This window comes from Berghia stephanieae, chromosome 9 (genome assembly GCF_034508935.2).
Source record: "Berghia stephanieae isolate SIO BIC M18660-M18661 chromosome 9, UCSD_Bste_1.3, whole genome shotgun sequence".
Taxonomy (NCBI): Eukaryota; Metazoa; Mollusca; class Gastropoda; order Nudibranchia; family Aeolidiidae; genus Berghia; species Berghia stephanieae.
In genome coordinates, this window is record NC_088368.1 from 15,657,857 (window position 1) to 15,676,005 (window position 18,149).

Genomic DNA, 18,149 nt, shown 5'->3' on the forward strand with positions numbered 1-18,149 from the left:
GACTAGATACATACATTGTGCAACTGATCTTCTGGTTTCAGAGTGACGGCATCTTGTTTTCTAGTAAATATTAATGCTGGTCGTCAGTAAAGATAATCCGTCCTCGCTCTTTTACGCCCCGAAATATTAAGAATCTGCATACACATCCTACTACTACTAAAATAGTTATGCAACCGTGTGATTCAATGTAACCTATTCATTGCTTATACATTGTCCTGAGGACTGATTATACCCTTGCATGGAGTTTCGCATCGGAAAAGAGAAAAGTGTGACGTCACGATTTCTCTGCCCTATTGAACGATCACGGTGTCGGAGAAAAGACCAAAATACAAACACCAAAATTTTAATCCAAATCTTGCTTCTGCCATCGGGGTTTTGCTGCATTTCAAAAGTCTAGACATAATTTTACCCCCAAAATGACCAAATTCTTCCAAAATAATTCTGCAAGAATTAATGGGCATGATCTAGACTATATTACCTCGAGGTCCAATGGTCACATTGCAAAGTGTGTTCAAAATTACCCACATAGTGAAAAGTATTTACAGCTTTTGAAATTTCTAGAATCACGATTGGTCATTTTATTCAGAATGACACATGAGTATGTGTACAATTTTCATAAACAAAACAGTGTGTTTAAATTTGTTAACAAGCATCCAATCGTTGGACAGCAACAAATCATGTGATTGATGACTGGGTTGGAAGAAAACATGAATATAGATCGCTCCCATTGTGGCCTTGTCTAAAGTTCTTTTTTCCATACATAAGACTTTTAAAAGATAAGCTAGTGTAGTCTTTTTACCTCCCATGGTGAGCAGGAGGTAACATGCTGTGTCTTCCAACCCTCCTATAATATGTTATCTGAGTTGCTTTCTGTCTTTGTCTTGGAATAGGATTATTTAGTTTTGTCCTGGCCTTTCCCAGAGTCCTTGGCTGAGAGGTAAACGGTCAAGAAGTGTTAGTTTTGGGAGTTGATATTTTTCTATGTAAATCATCTCTATGTTATGTACTGATGGTATATTTTTGTGTTGGGCATATCTTGTAAATATTTGAGCTTATATCTCTTGGTGGGATTCTGTGCAGGTGTCTGGGTGAGACTTTTAGGTGATCTCAAACTAAGTACATTGATTGTATGCTTTTGGAATCTTGATCTGTGCCTTATTTGAACCAGTTCCCATTCGTCAAACTTTTTCTTTGGTCTTCAGTTTCAATTCTGGAATTTTATTTCTATCCCATTATCTTCCTTTTTACTGGCGCTGGTATGACCAAATGTGTCGTATTCATCGCCAAACCATTGAAAACAAACATGAGCAGTCAGAATTCAATTAATGGGGAAAACACCGTATAACATGTGTTTTGATAGAAAAATCCAGAACATTTGTGTTTAAGAAAAGGGTGCATTGTGTCCTTATTTTCAGTTAAACAAATTGAAATGAATTATTCTATTAGGACCAGACTGTGAATCTCCAAATGTCTTCTGCATATCTCGGTTTTGGTCCTTGCAGGGATTCTTAGCTGAGAGGTGGGCAATAAAATGTATAATTCATTTTTGTTAGAGATGATATTTTTATGTAAGTCACCTCGTTGTTATGATTCAAATTTACTTTTTAGATTTGAATATATATTGTATTTTGTAAACATTTGAGTGTATCGTTCGAAGCAGAACCCTTTGATTGTTCCTGGATAAGACTTTTAGGTTATATCAGAATATGAACATTGATGGATTGATCGTGAAATCTTCTGTTCCCAATTTGATCCAGTCTTCTTTGTCTTCCATTCTCCTTGGTATTTTTAACTTCAAAATCTACAACTTTTCTCCAAAATATTTCCTTTTTTACTTGCGCTGAAATGACCTAAAGGTGTTGCATGCGCCATAATACCCATAGAAACTGAACAAAAAAAAATTTTGGTTTACCTGAGCATTTCACAAAAGTGCAGCTGCGGTCTTTTAAGGTAAAACTCCAGACATTAAGGCAATGTGTAGTGAATTCAAGATACCTACTTATATAACTAGTGGAAATTACACACTATTAGTTGCACAATGCCTTACTCTGGAAAACCCCATATTTAAAAATTTGGCCAGAAAACTCGTCCTTCAAATATCTATCGATTTAAATTACTCTCATCTTGGCAAAAACTCTCAAACCTAGGACTTCACGAAGTCCCAGGTTTGAGAGTTTTTGCCAAGATGAGGGTCATTTAAATCGATCGATATTTGAAGGACGAGTTTTCTGGCCAAATTTTTAAATATGGGTTTTTCCAAAGTACGGCAGCATAAATATTCCTTGAAATAGTCTCTCAAACGGCAAAGACACGTAAGCCAATCAATGTGAAGGAATACCTTTGCTACTGCTCTCCAAATACCAGGTCTGAAATATTCCACCATTTTCTCTCGAAATGAAAATCAAAATATCGTGTAAGTGTTCGATTTGTTTTCCATTTGTAACCAGTCACCGTCAAACGGTATTATGTCGTGAGTCACCTGATCTTATAAGGGGAATGCGTTTGCCACCGTTTGTGACTTTAGTTGTGTCCAAAGGAAGAAACAAAGTTGGCGTCACTCAGCTCTTTGTTAATTTTTTAAGACAGCCTGTTAGTAATTAGTTCTCACTAAAAATATATATATCCGACAACAAACTAAAAGGTTACACACAGTTCGTGCGTTGGTATGTTAAACTGGCTGGCGGATGTTGTATTTTAGCGAAACGCATAGTATCCATATCGTTAATGCTTTATGAGGACAATACATGAAAACAAAATTTGAAAGGATGTGAAGAAGTGAAAAAATTCACTGACGACAACGATGATGATGATGATGATGATGATGATGATGATGATGATATTTTAAGTATCCCTCTTGATGATATTTTTATTGTGTTCAAAAGGCTATGCAAAGATTCACCTCTTTGTTGTCCATGCATTGCCATTCCAAACCCAAATCGTCCTGTCTAATCAAGACAGTGATTTTGAAGAGCATTTTGTTTCGGAATCATTATTATACTGGTAGTTTGCTTTAAACAAACGAGTGGATAGTATGCGCTTGGCTAAGTAGCTCACAACATTGCCATCAGGAAATATAACGGACCAGCACACAAAATAATTTGAAACCTTGAACGGTTATAGTCTGGATAATACAATTTAGTGAACAATATCAAAGGCCTGAGTGACGTCAACTTCGTTCTATCTATACATTCATAAATAGCCTCTTTAGCATCTTTGATTTTATAGATAGTATGCGCTTGGCTAAGAACCTCACAACATTGCCATCCGGAAGTATAACGGACCAACACACAAAACTAGGTGTAACCTTGAACGTTATACTCTGGTTAATACAGCTTAGTGAGATTTACTCATAATAAACGCGGATGGCAAAAAACAATATCAAAGGCCCGAGTGGCGTCATCTTCGTTCTATCTATATTCATCAACCTTAGTTTTGTGAGAAATTATGTTTTGAACTTTGGAGTATTGGCTTAATTAGCACGACTTCATAGGCTTTAAGCGTTCCCATAGACAATAGGTGGTTACATAGTCGTTTAAAATCTAAAAATAAGTCTTCTTTAATCCTTTAAATTTAAATAACCTTGTGAAAACATTCGATTAGTTATCACAACTTGCTCATTGCATCATGCTGATGATACTTTATGCCAATGGTCAAGTTGGTACAATGGATGGCTTAAATATTTGGCCAAATTCAACAATGGACTTGGTCAATATCAGACTTAAGGTAAAGATTGCAATATCTGGCTCCAGAGTTTTAACTTTTGGTAAGACACCCAAAATACATTCATTTCCAAATTAAACTGGGGAAATGTTATTCATCGCCAATAACGGATATTGTGATATTGTTTGTGATAAAATGACTCACAACAGACAACTTGCACTGGATGAAATGAAATGTTGATTAAATTGTCCGATTATGAGAATTCATTATGGAAGAAATTCATTAGCCAATATATTATTATGGTCTATAGATAATTTGAAGATGACGTCACTCAGGCCTTTGTAATTGTTTTTGCCATCCGCGTTTGTGAGTTGTTCTCACTAAACGGTATTAACCAGACTATAAAAGTTCATGGTTACACAGAGTTTGTGTGTTCGTCCGTTATACTTCCGGATGGCAATGTTGTGAACTCCTTGGCCAAGAGCATTCTATCTCTAGCATATGCTATTAATATATAGATAGTATGCGCTTGGCTAAGAAGCTCATAACATTGCCATCCGGAAGTATAACGGACCAACACACAAAACTGTATGTATCCATGAACGTTTCTAGTCAGGTTAATACAGTTCAGTGAGCATTACTCATAAACGCGGGTGGCAAAAAACAATAACAAATACCTGAGTGACGTCATCTGCATACTATCTATACATATCAATTTGAAGTACAAATCCACTTCATGACATTATCCTGAAATCTATTATGAAAAAAGCATAGGCTTTCTTTTTTAAAAAAAGATAAACAGCCTTGCTTAATGCTTAACCTCCACAAAGCTTAGTTGAGGATAAAGAAGAGGTTCTAATCTAAATAAATGCATTTTCAGATTTTTATTAAAATCGTTTGTTTTTATTTCATTAATAATGAGTTATGATTAATTTACCAAAAATCGAGAACATTGCTTACCTCCCATTTTACAGGATATTCGTTTCTTTACTTATCCAAATATATATATATCAGTGTGTGGGGTACAAAAAAGTACCATACAACTGTATAATATACGATTCTTACACTCTTACTTTTTGGAATTCCGGACATGTTCCCAACCACTGCACGAGCTTGCGAGTGCGCGTTGAGAACAAAGTTCGAATTCCAAAACGCAAAAGTGTAATAAATCTTTTATTCTACTCCTCAGGCTATTCCTATTTGGTCATCTTTGAATAAAAGACATCTTCAAAAACATTTAAATGATGCTTCTTTTTAAAGAATCTGATTTTAAGTGAAATTTACGCTTAATAATCTGACGTCACAAATTATTATTGTAAGCATGATTTCATTACGCGTTACCATTTAGTGAGAGGGGTGGAATCATATAAATTTCATTATTTGCAGTATAGATAGTATGCACTTGGCTAAGAAGCGAGCAATATTGCCATCCGGAAGTATAATGGACCAACACACAAAACTATGTGTAACCATGAAGTTTTATAGTCTGGATAATACAGTTTAGTGAGAATTACTCATAAACGCGGATGGCAAAAAACAATAACAAATACCAGAGTGACGTCATCTTCGTTCTATCTATAGTTTAAGAGATATAAATGTTATAAAATGTGCTAAAGTTTAATGAAATTGAAGATAAAGAGGGCATCAGATACAATCGATTGCCGTCACGCCCCATAAACGGCCACCCATATTATTTTTTTCTATAGAAATGCAAGGCTCTGCCACATAGATAGGGTTTACTGACTAGTTACAGTATGTTACACAGGTTTGACACAATGCCATATCAAATAAAATTATAGCAAACGTGTTACAGCGTAGCCATTGTTCATTTTCAACATTCTTTAAAGCTAGTTACACGTTATTACCGTTTTAAGCAAGGAATTTACCCAATGGAAATCGTACGGTTCTCTTATTGGCTAGCCAACCAGCGGCCTCGATGAGAAAACCATCCACCATTTTGACTTGGGCTGGGATTAGGTTAATATAGTAATCAAGCGCTGACCGGCCGTTCATGAAATCTAAGAATTTAACCTCCTGCTCGCTCGTTTAACTCAAGATTATTCAAACGATGTCTCTAAAATAGTATAATTGTGACTTCTTATGGTTTTCTTAACGGTCAAAACCACACAACATTCTATTAATGATTACGTCCTAGGCAAAAAGGAAGATTGACGGGTCGACCGAGAGTTTAACTCGTCAGACGACAAACATCGATGCGAAGTGTAGAGAGAGTCAAGCTATTGTTTGTATTGTCCTGTTCTATATAGAAAAAAGGATAAAAAGTATAGCCTCGTGTGTGAGTGGTTGCGTGCCATAGTCATGTTTTTAAATTGTTTCTGCTGTTTATGTGTGTAGTGATGACTCTCTCACACTCACTACATCATCATAGCACAGAGACGCCAACTTTAAATTTGGCTCACAGGAATTTCAGACACCACTCGTTGGAATTTCAATGCCGAAAGAGGAATTCCCGCACACAAGAAAAGGGAATTTGGGATGGTATTTGGCATACATATTGTATAGTATCTAGTTCTAAATAGATAACTGATTAGAATTATATTATGATAAATAAACACATCAAATACAATCCCGAAGTTTCCTTATTTCAAATGAAGTAAAGCTCCAAAACCTAATGGTAGTGATTGTAGTACTGGTGGTAGTGAGGATGATGTGGTGTTGGTGATTATAGTAGTAGTGGTATTGATGATGATATGGTGGTGGTGGTAGTAGTTGTAGTAGTAGTGGTAGTGATGATGATGTGGTGGTGGTGATTGTAGTAGTAGTGGTAATGATAATGATATGGTGGTGGTGGTGGCGTTTGTAGTAGTAGTGGTTAAGATGATGATGTGGTGGTGGTGACTGTAGTAGTAGTGGTCGTGATGATGATGTGGTGGTGGTGGTTGTAGTAGTAGTGGTAATGATGATGTTTGGTGGTGGTTGTTGTTGCAGTAGTAGTGGCAGTGATGACGATGTGGTTGTGGTGGTTATAGTAGTAGTCGTATTGATGATATTGTGGTCGTGGTTGCAATAGTAGAGGTAGTGATGATGATGTGGTGGTGGTTGTAGTTATAGTAGTAGTGATAGTAATGCTGATGTGGTTGTGGTTGTAGTAGTAGTGGTAATGATGATGATATGGTGGTGGTGGTGGTGGTTGCAGTAGTAGTGGTTGTGATGATGATGTGGTGGTGGTGATTGTAGTAGTTGTGGTCGTGATGATGATGATGTGGTGGTGGTTGTAGTAGTATTGGTAGTGATGATGATGTGCTGGTGGTGGTGTAGTAGTAGTGGTAGTGATAATGATGTGGTGCTGGTGGTTGTAGTAGTAGTGGTAGTGATAATATTGTGGTGGTGGTTGTAGTAGTGGAGGTAGTGATGATGATGTGGTGGTGGTTGTTGCAGTTGGAGTGGTCGCGATGATGATGTTGTGGTGGTGGTTGTAATAGTGGTGGTAGTGATGGTTGTAGTAGCTGTGGTAGTGATGAAGTGGTGGTTGTAAAACACATTATAGGTTATTATAATACATGAATACACACATTCTCTAACTTCATTTTTTGACAGCGTTATTGTGGCATAAATATACGCTACAGTTCTGAACCATTTTATTGTGGATTTTGACATTGTTGTTTTTGTTGTGTCGTTATGTTGACATAGAGACCGAATGAATGGTAATGGTTACATTTCCAGCCCAAGATAAAATGACGCTGAATGCTTTCATTGGTGGTCACTTTTTAGCTCCGTACGTATTCTCATTCGTTTAATTCTATGGTTTGAACACAATGGCAATGAATGGAAATAAACAGGATGTATCAGAGTGAAGTCTTCCTGGTGTTACAACAGAAATTCACGATTACAACTCTTTTGAACCGCCGTGGTGTATGTAACCAGTCCTTCGGGGAATTAATAATGAATAGGTTTCACATTATTGAATCATAAGGTAGTATATCTATTTTAGTAGCAAGAAGCATTGGCAGATTCTTAGAATTACGGGGCGAGGGTGGATTATTATTATTGACGACTACTAGTGCATGGGCCAGTGGGCGAAACCCTCCCCCCCCCCCCCCCCCCCCATGGGGGAGTTTTCGCCACATGGTTTTTCTGAAACAGCAATATATCTTGAGTATTAATCCGGGTGTTACCATTTTTTCAAGTGTCATTTATGAGAGTTACGGCCTTGAAAGGTCATTAGGTGCAATTTTTTGTGAAATCGTTTTTGTGCATAAAATGGTTGTTTATCGCCTTAAAATTGTTTCACATACAATCAATAATGGAATTTTATTGTAATTTCTCATTTTTTGCCCCATATCATAAAATATTTTACAAAGCCATATAGCGTTTTTAAATCTTTGATAGCCATTTTCTCTATAATCTGAAAAAAAAATCTATTACAGTGTACTTGTTTCCCTTCAGGATGAATAAACAAGAGGGATTTTGCACTAGCACAATTCAGGCATGCTTCAGGGACATATAACACAAATTAATCTGGGTGTTACAGTTTTTTCAAGTATCATTTACAGGAGTTATGGCCCTTGAAAGGTCATCGGGTGCAATTTTTCGTGAACTCATTTTTGTGAATAAAATGATTGTTTATCACCCTAAAATTGCTTCAAATGCAATAAATAGTGGAATTTTATTGTCATTTCTCATTTTTTACCTCATATCATAAAATATTTTACAAAGCTATATAGGGTTTTGAAATCTTTGATAGCCATTTTCTCTATAATATGAAAAAATATTATTACAGTGTATTTGCTTCCTTTCAGTGATAAATAAACAAAAGGAATTTTGTACTAGCACAATTCAGGCATGATTAATGGGCATATAACACATATACATTTGTAACATTTGACCTTGCTGTAGCAAAGAAAGCTTACGATATTGTCTGGCAAAACCCACAGCTTTACAAAACAGTCATTATTCACCTGGGTGTCTTTCACACCATAATTTCATATCTTGGTGCCCTGGGAAAGCTCCAAAGTGGATCTGGTTTTGAAGAAATTGTGACTGAAGCAGGGCTATGTGCACATGGTTCTATGGATAGGGTTATGAGTGGAAAGAACTACAACAGGGCTATACGAGTGCATGTGTCTGTTTGGAGGCTCTAGAGAGGCTTCTGCTTGCAAAATTTGAGCAGGACACGGATTCAAAACTCAGTAAAGACCTCATGTCCTACATAAAGGAATTCACCGAAGGAATTTCAAGCCATACAGCTAATAAAATTCTCCAGTCAACTGTGTATGCTGAGTTATTTTCCCAGTATGAAGCCTTCAAAGAGAGTGTCCGCTCAGGAAAGTACGGAAAAACTGGACAATACTGGATCCAATACATGGACAGAGTTTGGCTTCTCCTCCAGTTTCTGCGAGCTACAAAGACAAACAACTTTCTTCTTCATATATCTTGTTTAAAAAAACTGTGCCCACTGCTTTTTACCATGAATCACCACAATTATGCCAAGTATCTCAGTGTATATTTTGTGTCACTAGCCAACCTGATTCATTCCCACCCAGGGGCAGAAGAAATGTTACAAGATAATGGATTTAGTGTCTCCAGATCAAGGACGCCTGCTGGAAGAATAGCAGTTGATATGACCATTGGACAAACAATAAACAAACATGCAAAGACAAAAGGAGGTATTGTTGGGTTCAGCAAGAGTCTTCCAAGCTATTACCGTTGGAGTGTAACAAGACACAATCGAGCAGAATATGTATCAGCAACCCAAAGAATGATCAGCAACAACAACTGTATAGATATAGACACCCACAAAGAATTGAGCCTTGCAGAAAAAAGACAAAGTGAAAAGCGAGTGCAAAAGATCTCCAGGCATTTTCAGCATTTATCAATCCCTTTGAAGTTGAAGATGGTCTGGTCAGTCTAGCTTCAGGAATGAAAGTGCAAGAGGATGTTGCTGATGACCTGCTAGCCGTGGAAAAAAAACAGGAAAAAGATTGTTTGAAAGTTTTGTTGAAAACAGACTGAAGGAAAAGACTGTAGAATTTCACAAGCCATTAGAAAGGAACAAGACCAAGACATTTGCATCATTGAGGAAAGTGGTAACAGTGAAAAAAGACATGAACGTGGTCAAAATCAAGGCACAAAGAAATTTATTTGGCCAGCTTCTTGTTTTGTCCCAAGAGCACAGTGTTGATCTTCAAAAAGTTCTTCAATATCCTCTAACACCTACTCCACGGTCGCTGGCTTCATCAGATGGTTTACCTCTGAAGACCAACAAAGCAACTCTGTTGCACAAGCTCACGCCTGACAATTCATTAATGTTCGAGGATTATGAAAAAAAAAAACAAACACCGTTTACATTGTTGATGGCAATGCACTGTTACAAACTCTGTCAGCAATCCCAAATACATTTGGTGAAGTAGCCAAACTTACATTTTCCTCCTTACCACAAGCAGCTCGTGTACACTTTGTGACTGATACTTACATAGAAGATTCAATCAAAGGTTGTGAGAGATTGAGGAGAGGATCTTCAGAAGATGATGCATACTTGTTAAGAGGATCTGCAACAACAGTGCCCAGACGTTGGAAATCATTTCTCAGCTGCGTTGATAACAAAAGATCCCTTATCAGGTTTCTCCTCAAGGAATGGGAAAGTAACGAATATGCAAAGAAACTGAGAAACAGGGAAATCTTCTTTGTCTGTGAAGAGAGATGCACCTTACTTTACAGTGACACGGATGAATTTACCACAGCTGTACCTTGTCTAGATCTCTACTCATCACAGGAAGAGGCAGACACACGAATTATACTGCACTGTCAATATGCTTCCCCCCAACCAAACTGTGAAACAATTGTTGTCAGATCACCAGATACGGATGTCTTCTTACTTCTCCTTTCATTCTCAGAGACAATTGGAAAGACCCTGATTTTTGATACTGGCTGTGGCAACAACAGGCGACAAATCAATGTCTCTCAGATAGCAAAGACTTTGTCTAAACAGATGTGTGATGCATTACTTGGTGTCCATGCATTCACAGGCTGTGACACAACAAGTTGCTTTGCTGGGCAAGGAAAGCTGAAAGCTCTAAAATTTCTTCAAAAGGAGGAAGATCTTAGAATTCTGTTCTCCAGATTTGGAACATCAGCAGCTGTTTCGAGTAATGACTGTCTCATGTTAGAGTCATTTGTGTGCAAGCTGTATGGCAAAACCTCATGCACAAGTGTCAACAAAGTGAGGTATGACATAGTTCGCCAGCGTTTCAAAGGAAAGAAAGGTACCATCTCATGCAGTGGTGGAATTGATCTGTGTCAGATGCCTCCTTGTAGTCAAGTATTGTCACTGCACATATCAAGAGCCAACTTTCAAACTCTCATTTGGAGGAATGCAGTGTGCCAGAATCCTAGCATTCCAAAACCAGAGGATAACGGTTGGCAGAGAAATTCTGCAAATGAATTGGAAGTACAGTGGTTCAAAGATGCTTTCATTCCAGATGAGTTGCAGGAAATTGTGTATGAAGAAAGCTGCACCAGTACTGACGAAGATACATATGCCGAGGATGGTAGTGATAGCTTTGACAGTGATTTCCTTGACGACACTTCAGAGGACGAAGAGGATTTTGCTACTGATGATGAGGATATGTAATAAATTGGTGAGCAGTGCAAACTGTTAAGGAGTAAAGCATGTTTGCAAAACACATAAGGATATTGTTTTTATGTACTTACTGCATCTTGAATCAAGAATCCCTTTTGAGTATCAATTATTCTTCATAATATAACAATGCGATTTCGTTCAAAAGTCTTCGGTAATGATGCTTCACTTGGGTTGTGAATAAATTAGTCTTTTTTCATGATATATCTATTGTTTTTACCACACCTTCAACTTACTTTTAAATGTGACAACTGGACATCAATACCATGTTTAAAAAGAATGAAAATTATGATGAATTTGGCATCCCACAAAGTGGAGAAAAATTTAAGGGTTGCGTACACTTTTAGTTTTTCCTGTGGCGTAGAAATATGAAGGTTGTTGTTGAGGCTTGGGCCATAGCTTTCTTCAGTGCTACATTTTTAATGAACATGCTGTTTTTGGCCATATTTAAAATAATTTTTGTGTAAAACACTGAAATAGCCCATAAGTTTAGATATGACACTTCATGAGATTACTGACAAATTGTTTCAACTTTCTGTGAATCTTTATAATATTTACAAATTGAAAGCTTGTGCACATAGTCTGATAGTATATTTAATTTCCTTCAGTTTGATACCCAATTTGCATATATTTGAATTAATATTGTAGTCTTCAGAGCCTTTGAAAGAAATGTTGTCTCTTTTTTGCAAGGGGACACAACTCACTTTTATCAAAGAGCCATAACTCTCTTAAATGACACTTATTTTTACGGTAACAGTGGAATTTGTATGGCCAATAAGTTCTATTATTTGAAAAACATAGTGGCATAAACTCCCAAGGGGGGGGGGGGGTCCCAGTGGCCTAAGCACTATACAATTTATTTAGACAAGAAGAGAAGATGCCATCACTCTGAAACCTGAAGTTCAATTATACAAGGTATGTATTCAGTCCTCCGGAAGAATGGTTTTACACTTCCAATGAGATTGGAACCAGTATTTTGACAATACAGCTTTATTCCCTGTTAAAACAATGAACCTATAACAATTTGGGTTGTCAGACCTGTAAATCAGTACACGTCGTTGTTTCTTTCGATTACAAATGCAAAACAATATGTGAACCATTGCTTCAAAATGGTACTATGACTGTTTAAAGCAGAAGACAAAAAGAGATTTTAAAATTCTAAATTCTAAAATTAAAAATGTCAAATGTTAGTTTTAAAACGAACTTTTATATAGCGCAATATCCACTTAACGAGCTCAAATCGCTTTATAAGGGGTCCTCGGCCAACAGCAACACGTAACATGTAGGACGAGAAATGACAGCTGTTAGGCGACAAAGTATTCATTTTTCACCTGAGTAGGATAAGAGAATGTGAGTAAAGGGTCTTTTCCAAGGATCCAACTATGCGCCGCTCGGCACCAAGGCCCAGGACCTTCCTATATAAAGGCGAGTGCCATACCACTAAACTACATGGCCACACTTTTCAGATGTTAATCTCATTGATTGCACTGTCGTACTTTGAAAAGAAAATCATGCCTTTAAAATTTTGGCCTGAAAACTTGTCCTTCAAATATCGATTGATTTCAATGACCATCATCTTGTCTAAAACTCCCAAATCTGGGACTGCAGTGAAGAATTTCAATTATTGTCTATTCTGGTATTCCCCACTTCATTACTTGTTATTATCAACATAAGATTAATAGTATTCTGAGGGTCGAATACCATATCCTCAATCTCAAAATTCTCTTTCGCCAAAGAAGCAGTAGGATCGATCATCTATACAAAAGCAACAAAACAAAGATATCATAATTCTTTCGTTCCTTCTGCAGTCAGAAATTTCAAATTATCTCCAACTTAATTTTCATTATTATTAATTTCTTTTTCTGAAATAAAGAAAGAAAAAAAATAGAGAGAGAGAGAGAGAGAGAGAGAGAGAGAGAGAGAGAGAGAGAGAGAGAGAGAGAGAGAGAGAGAGAGATCTTCTTGAGAACACAATGTAATTTCCATTTTATTTTTTGGATTAATAAAGTTTATCTTATCTTATAAGTGCAAGACTTTATTAACTTTTCTGATCGTATATTCACCCAATATCAGAACTTTCTCAATGTCTCAATCGTCTCTGTGTGATATTATGTTTGTGTTGAGAATAGAGGTCATTTGCATAATGGCTAGCTCGCCAATTAACATTAGTGGTGTTTTGTGTGTAGGAGTAGATAGTAGTAGTAGTAGTAGTAGTAGTAGTAGTAGTAGTAGTAGTAGTAGTAGTAGTAGTAGAAGTAGTAGTAGTAGTAGTAGTAGTAGTAGTAGTAGTAGTAGTAGTAGTAGTAGTAGTAGTAGTGGTTAGTAGTAGTAGTTGTTGTTGTTGTTGTTGTTGTTGTTGTTATTGTTGTTGTTCTTGTTGTGGTTTTAGTAGTTGTAGTAGTTTAACAGGTGTAGTAGTGGTAGTGGTTAAGTTGAAGTGGTTATTGTAGTAAAAATTATAGGTTTTGTAGTTGAAGTACTAGTTTTTGTAATAAAGGTACTCGTAGTTATCGTACTTGGAGTAGTCGAGTTATTGTAATACGAGTAGTTGCGTCCTTGTATACATCGCTTCAATAGAATTCCTTTGTAATGAGAACAATGAAAACTTTTAAAATATTGTAATTCGAAGTTATTCTAAAAGTGCAACACCATTAAGCTATGTTGAAAATACATTTATAATAGCATGATTTTCAGTATTAGAATTGTCAATGGTATTGTGCCTGTAACACGCTTGCTATATTATTTGATATGGCATTCATACTTTGTGGTGCGTAACTTGTTTACATATTAAACAGTGTAAAATCGGTAGTTTGATGTCAGCTATTTTAAAGTAGTTTTTTATAGGTGTTAAAGAGAAAGAACCTGGCATTTTAAAAGAAAAGTGTCTGGGTGGGATCTTTAACCTCCCATGGTGGGCAGGAGCTCACTGGGTGCATCTTATATCCTCCTACACCTGTTTTCTGAGTTGCTCTCTATATTTGTCTTGGAATGGGATTAATTAGTTTTGTCCTGGCCCTTGTTAGAGTCTTTGGCTGAGATGGAAATAATCAAATGTTTTAAGTTAATTTTGTGAGGTGATATTTTTTTTCCTTTTTAATCACCTCCCTTTTTTTCTTTTTTCTTTTTTTGTTTTTGTTTTAAACTTATTTTGTTAACATAATTTAAGTGTTATCCTCTCATTTGAATCCCGTGCTGGTGTCTGGATGAGACTTTTAGGTGATCTCAAACTAAGTACATTGATGGTATGCTCTTGGAATCTACATCTGTTAACCTATTTGAACCAATTCCTCTTACTTTTTCTTGGGTGCTTAAATTGTAATTCTAGAATTCTTTGACTATCCCGTTTTCCTCCTTCTTACTGGGGTTGATATGACATGAATGTCTTACAGGTGCCGTAAAACCCTTAAAAACAAAAATATTGAAGCCGGAGTTCAAAAGGAAGGTCATTTAAATCGATTTTTGAAGGATGAAGTTTATGGCCAAATTTTTAAATACAGGTTTTTCCGAAGTGCGTCAGTTACCTAGTTAAAAAGTTCCCTATAGATAGTATGCTCTTGGCTAAGAAGCTCATAACATTGCCATCCGGAAGTATATGGATCAACACAGAAAACGGTGTGTAACCATGAACGTTTATAGTCAGGTTAATATTGTTTAGTGAGAATTACTCACAAACGCGGATGGCAAAAAACAATAACAAAGGCCATAGTGACGTCATTTTCGTTCTATCTATAGATAGTTCGAAGATGACATCACTCAGGTCTTTGTTATTGTTTATGAGTAATGCTCACTGAACTGTATTAACCTGATTATAAACGTTCATGGATACAGACAGTTTTGTGTGTTGGTCCGTTATACTTCCGGATGGCAATGTTATGAGCTTCTTAGCCAAGCGCATACTATCTATAAATAACAATGTCAAATAGGATTCAATAGTCGTACCGTCACTTCCTTCCTAATGACGTATGGTAACTTAGTAACACTGGCTCTAAACTATCGGAACAATGGCGGACGCCGTATGAAATATTTCTCCGACGAGCTTAAAAGCGTATCCAGAGGAAAAAAACCCCATCACTTTGATCATGTTTTGACTTTTACACATTCTGATCACAAGGCATATGAAAAGGGAATGAAAAGTTCTCGCCAGCATGAAGAATAAAAAGTAAAGATTTTCTTTGTTTAGAACCAAGATGGCCGCCGTTGCCGGGCGCGTGACATCAGACTACTGAATCCAATTGCTGCATCATGATTTGGTTTTCACGTTCTTTTCTTACAGATTTCAGGAATTTGGTGATGTGGTCGCTGCTGATACTTTTACCTTCAGGTAATAATGAAGTTGTTTGAGGAGGAGGAGGAGGAAGAGGAGGAAGAGGAAGAGAAGAAGAAGAAGAGAAGGAGGAGGAGGAGGAGGAGGCGGAGAGGAGTAGGAGGAGGAGGTGAGATGGAGGCGCAAAAGAGGAAGGATAGGAGGAGGAGAAAGAAGACGAGGAAGAGGAGGGGCGAGAAAGGGAAAAAGAGAAGGCAAAGGAAAATAGAAAGAAGGAATGATGTAAGAGGAAGATTATAGGGGGAGGGGGAGTAGAAGGAGGGGAAAGGAAGGGGAAGTCCCGGGTTTGAATTTTTTTTTGCCAAGATGAGAGTCATTTAAATCTATCGATATTTGAAGGACGAGTCTTCTAGCCAAATTTTTTTAAATATGTGTATTGCCAAAGTACGGCAGTTTTGTTGTTAGCTTGGGACCCTTTGCAAAGCGCTTTGAACACGTTTAGTGAATATTGCGTATATAAATGCTTAAGATTGTTCAAAAAACTAGATTTTGGGAACAGGACCAAAAGTCTGATATTATTGTGAAATTTGAAATAAATCAAACTGTTATTATTTTTTGTAAAACGGACAATCGCTATTACTTTGCTATCCTTTGGATATGCCGCTAGTCTATCCCCAAGTACTTTTAGCCAGATCTAACAGACCCAGTTACCCAATCACTGCTGGGTGGACAGGGGATCAGAAAAAAATCTCGACTGCACTCAAACCGTTATACAGAAACGCAGACGGACAAATCAAATCCTTTTTTTTAGCTCAGGCGACCGAAGAGTTTCTGCAATGACAGAATTTATGAAGGACAACAGACAAATCCGAAAGGACTCTGCTGACCCGATGAAGCTGATATACAAAGAAGTGATAAGACATGAAACAAGATTTTTTAAAAAACGTTAGCTCGGGATAGAGAAGGATGGAAACTGTCTGTGGCCCCTGACCCAGGGTGGAAAAGGCAATGATGATGATGATGCACTTGGGATGTCGGGATCCCCAATCCTCTATATAAGCGATATCGATATAGTTTTTAATTGAGTTAAGAAGTAGATTTTTAAAACTTATATAAGCGATATCGATATAGTTTTTAATTGAGTTAAGAAGTAGATTTTTTTAACTTATATAAGCGATATCGATATAGTTTTTAATTGAGTTAAGAAGTAGATTTTTTAAACTTATATAAGCGATATCGATATAGTTTTTAATTGAGTTAAGAAGTAGATTTTTTTAACTTATATAAGCGATATCGATATAGTTTTTAATTGAGTTAAGAAGTAGATTTTTTTAACTGCAAGAAATCAAATTTAGTAATTTTGATGATTATACCTTCTGATTTTTAATTTTCAACCAAACACAATACCGAACCGAGGCGATTTGTATGATATGATATCAAATATCGTATTTATTTACTTATTTATTTGAGACAATTCATCGTCCACAGTTTCGGCCCTGTCTTGTTACAAATGTGACTTCGTCAATGATCCAACGGAGTGCCACAATGTCGTCACGTGTCCGCCTAATGAGGTTAGAGCGATGTCGACTTATTTACAAGTCTGATAACCCAACATTTAGCTCATTTTTTGTAATGGAAATACTCTCGCTCAAACCAAAGTAAAATACGAAACTTTTAAATCAAGTTCACAATTAGTTTCGGTTATCAGGCCTGAAAATATGTGTACTTGGGGCCAGAGGCTCATCATTTAGACTAAATACCGCCTAATTCAAATAATAATGATGATAATAAAATTTTTGTTTTATTTGTTCTCGTACATACAAAATGCTTGGAACAATTATTGAGATTACTTTTTATAACGTTTCCATTTGTTACAGATAGCTTCTACATTACATGGATTTTTTTGGGTTGGGGGAATCGGGGGGTAATTTTCACGAGTTTTAGCCAAACTTAAATCCATTGAAAGTTTGACGACTGATTGATTTAAACGTCAAAAACACAATATTGAATTTATTTCCATCAACATACCGGATCTAAATCATTAGTGCGGCTATGTGGTCTTGGGGTATGACATTCGCTTTCGGATTGGAAGGTCGCATAGTTGAGTCCTTGGAAAAGGCTCTTTACTCATATTCTCTCACCGTTCCTATGTGTAAAATGAGCACCTGGCCGTTAAGAGCGTTGTCTCTGTTGGAAAAAACATTTGTAATATCACCTAACAGGCGTCATGTCTCGTTATACTTGTTGCGTGTTGCTGTTGGTCGGGGACCCTTTGTAAAGCGCTTTGAGCAAGTTTAGTGGATATTGCGCTATATAAAAGCTCACCATTTAAGAAACATTTAGTCATACAATACACTTCAACAGTCGTAACGTCACTTCCCTCGTAATGACGCATGGTAACTTAGTAACTGACTCTAAACTATTGGAACAATGGCGGACGCCCTTATGAATATTTCTCCGACGAGCAAAAAAGCGTATCCAGAGGGGAAAAAAACATAAATCTGATCATGTTTTTACTTTTACACATTCTGATCACAAGAGATATGAAAAATTCTAGCCAGCATAAAGATTGAAAAGTACAGATTTTCTTTGTTTAGAACCACGATGACCTCCGTTGCTGGGCGACGT

General features: G+C 36.8%; 1 protein-coding gene across 1 annotated transcript in view; it reads left to right on the plus strand.

Moving 5' to 3' along the window:
• Positions 1-2,191: 2,191 nt before the first annotated feature.
• The window catches only part of LOC144979765 (antigen WC1.1-like), a 46,117-nt gene continuing 30,159 nt past the window's right edge, over positions 2,192-18,149 (plus strand). Inside the window, exons 1-3 of the mRNA XM_078926835.1 lie at positions 2,192-2,413; positions 15,531-15,578; positions 17,010-17,092. Of these exons, the coding sequence (XP_078782961.1) occupies positions 2,395-2,413; positions 15,531-15,578; positions 17,010-17,092 (150 nt within the window). The 5' untranslated portion in view covers positions 2,192-2,394. The remainder of the gene's footprint in view (positions 2,414-15,530; positions 15,579-17,009; positions 17,093-18,149) is intronic.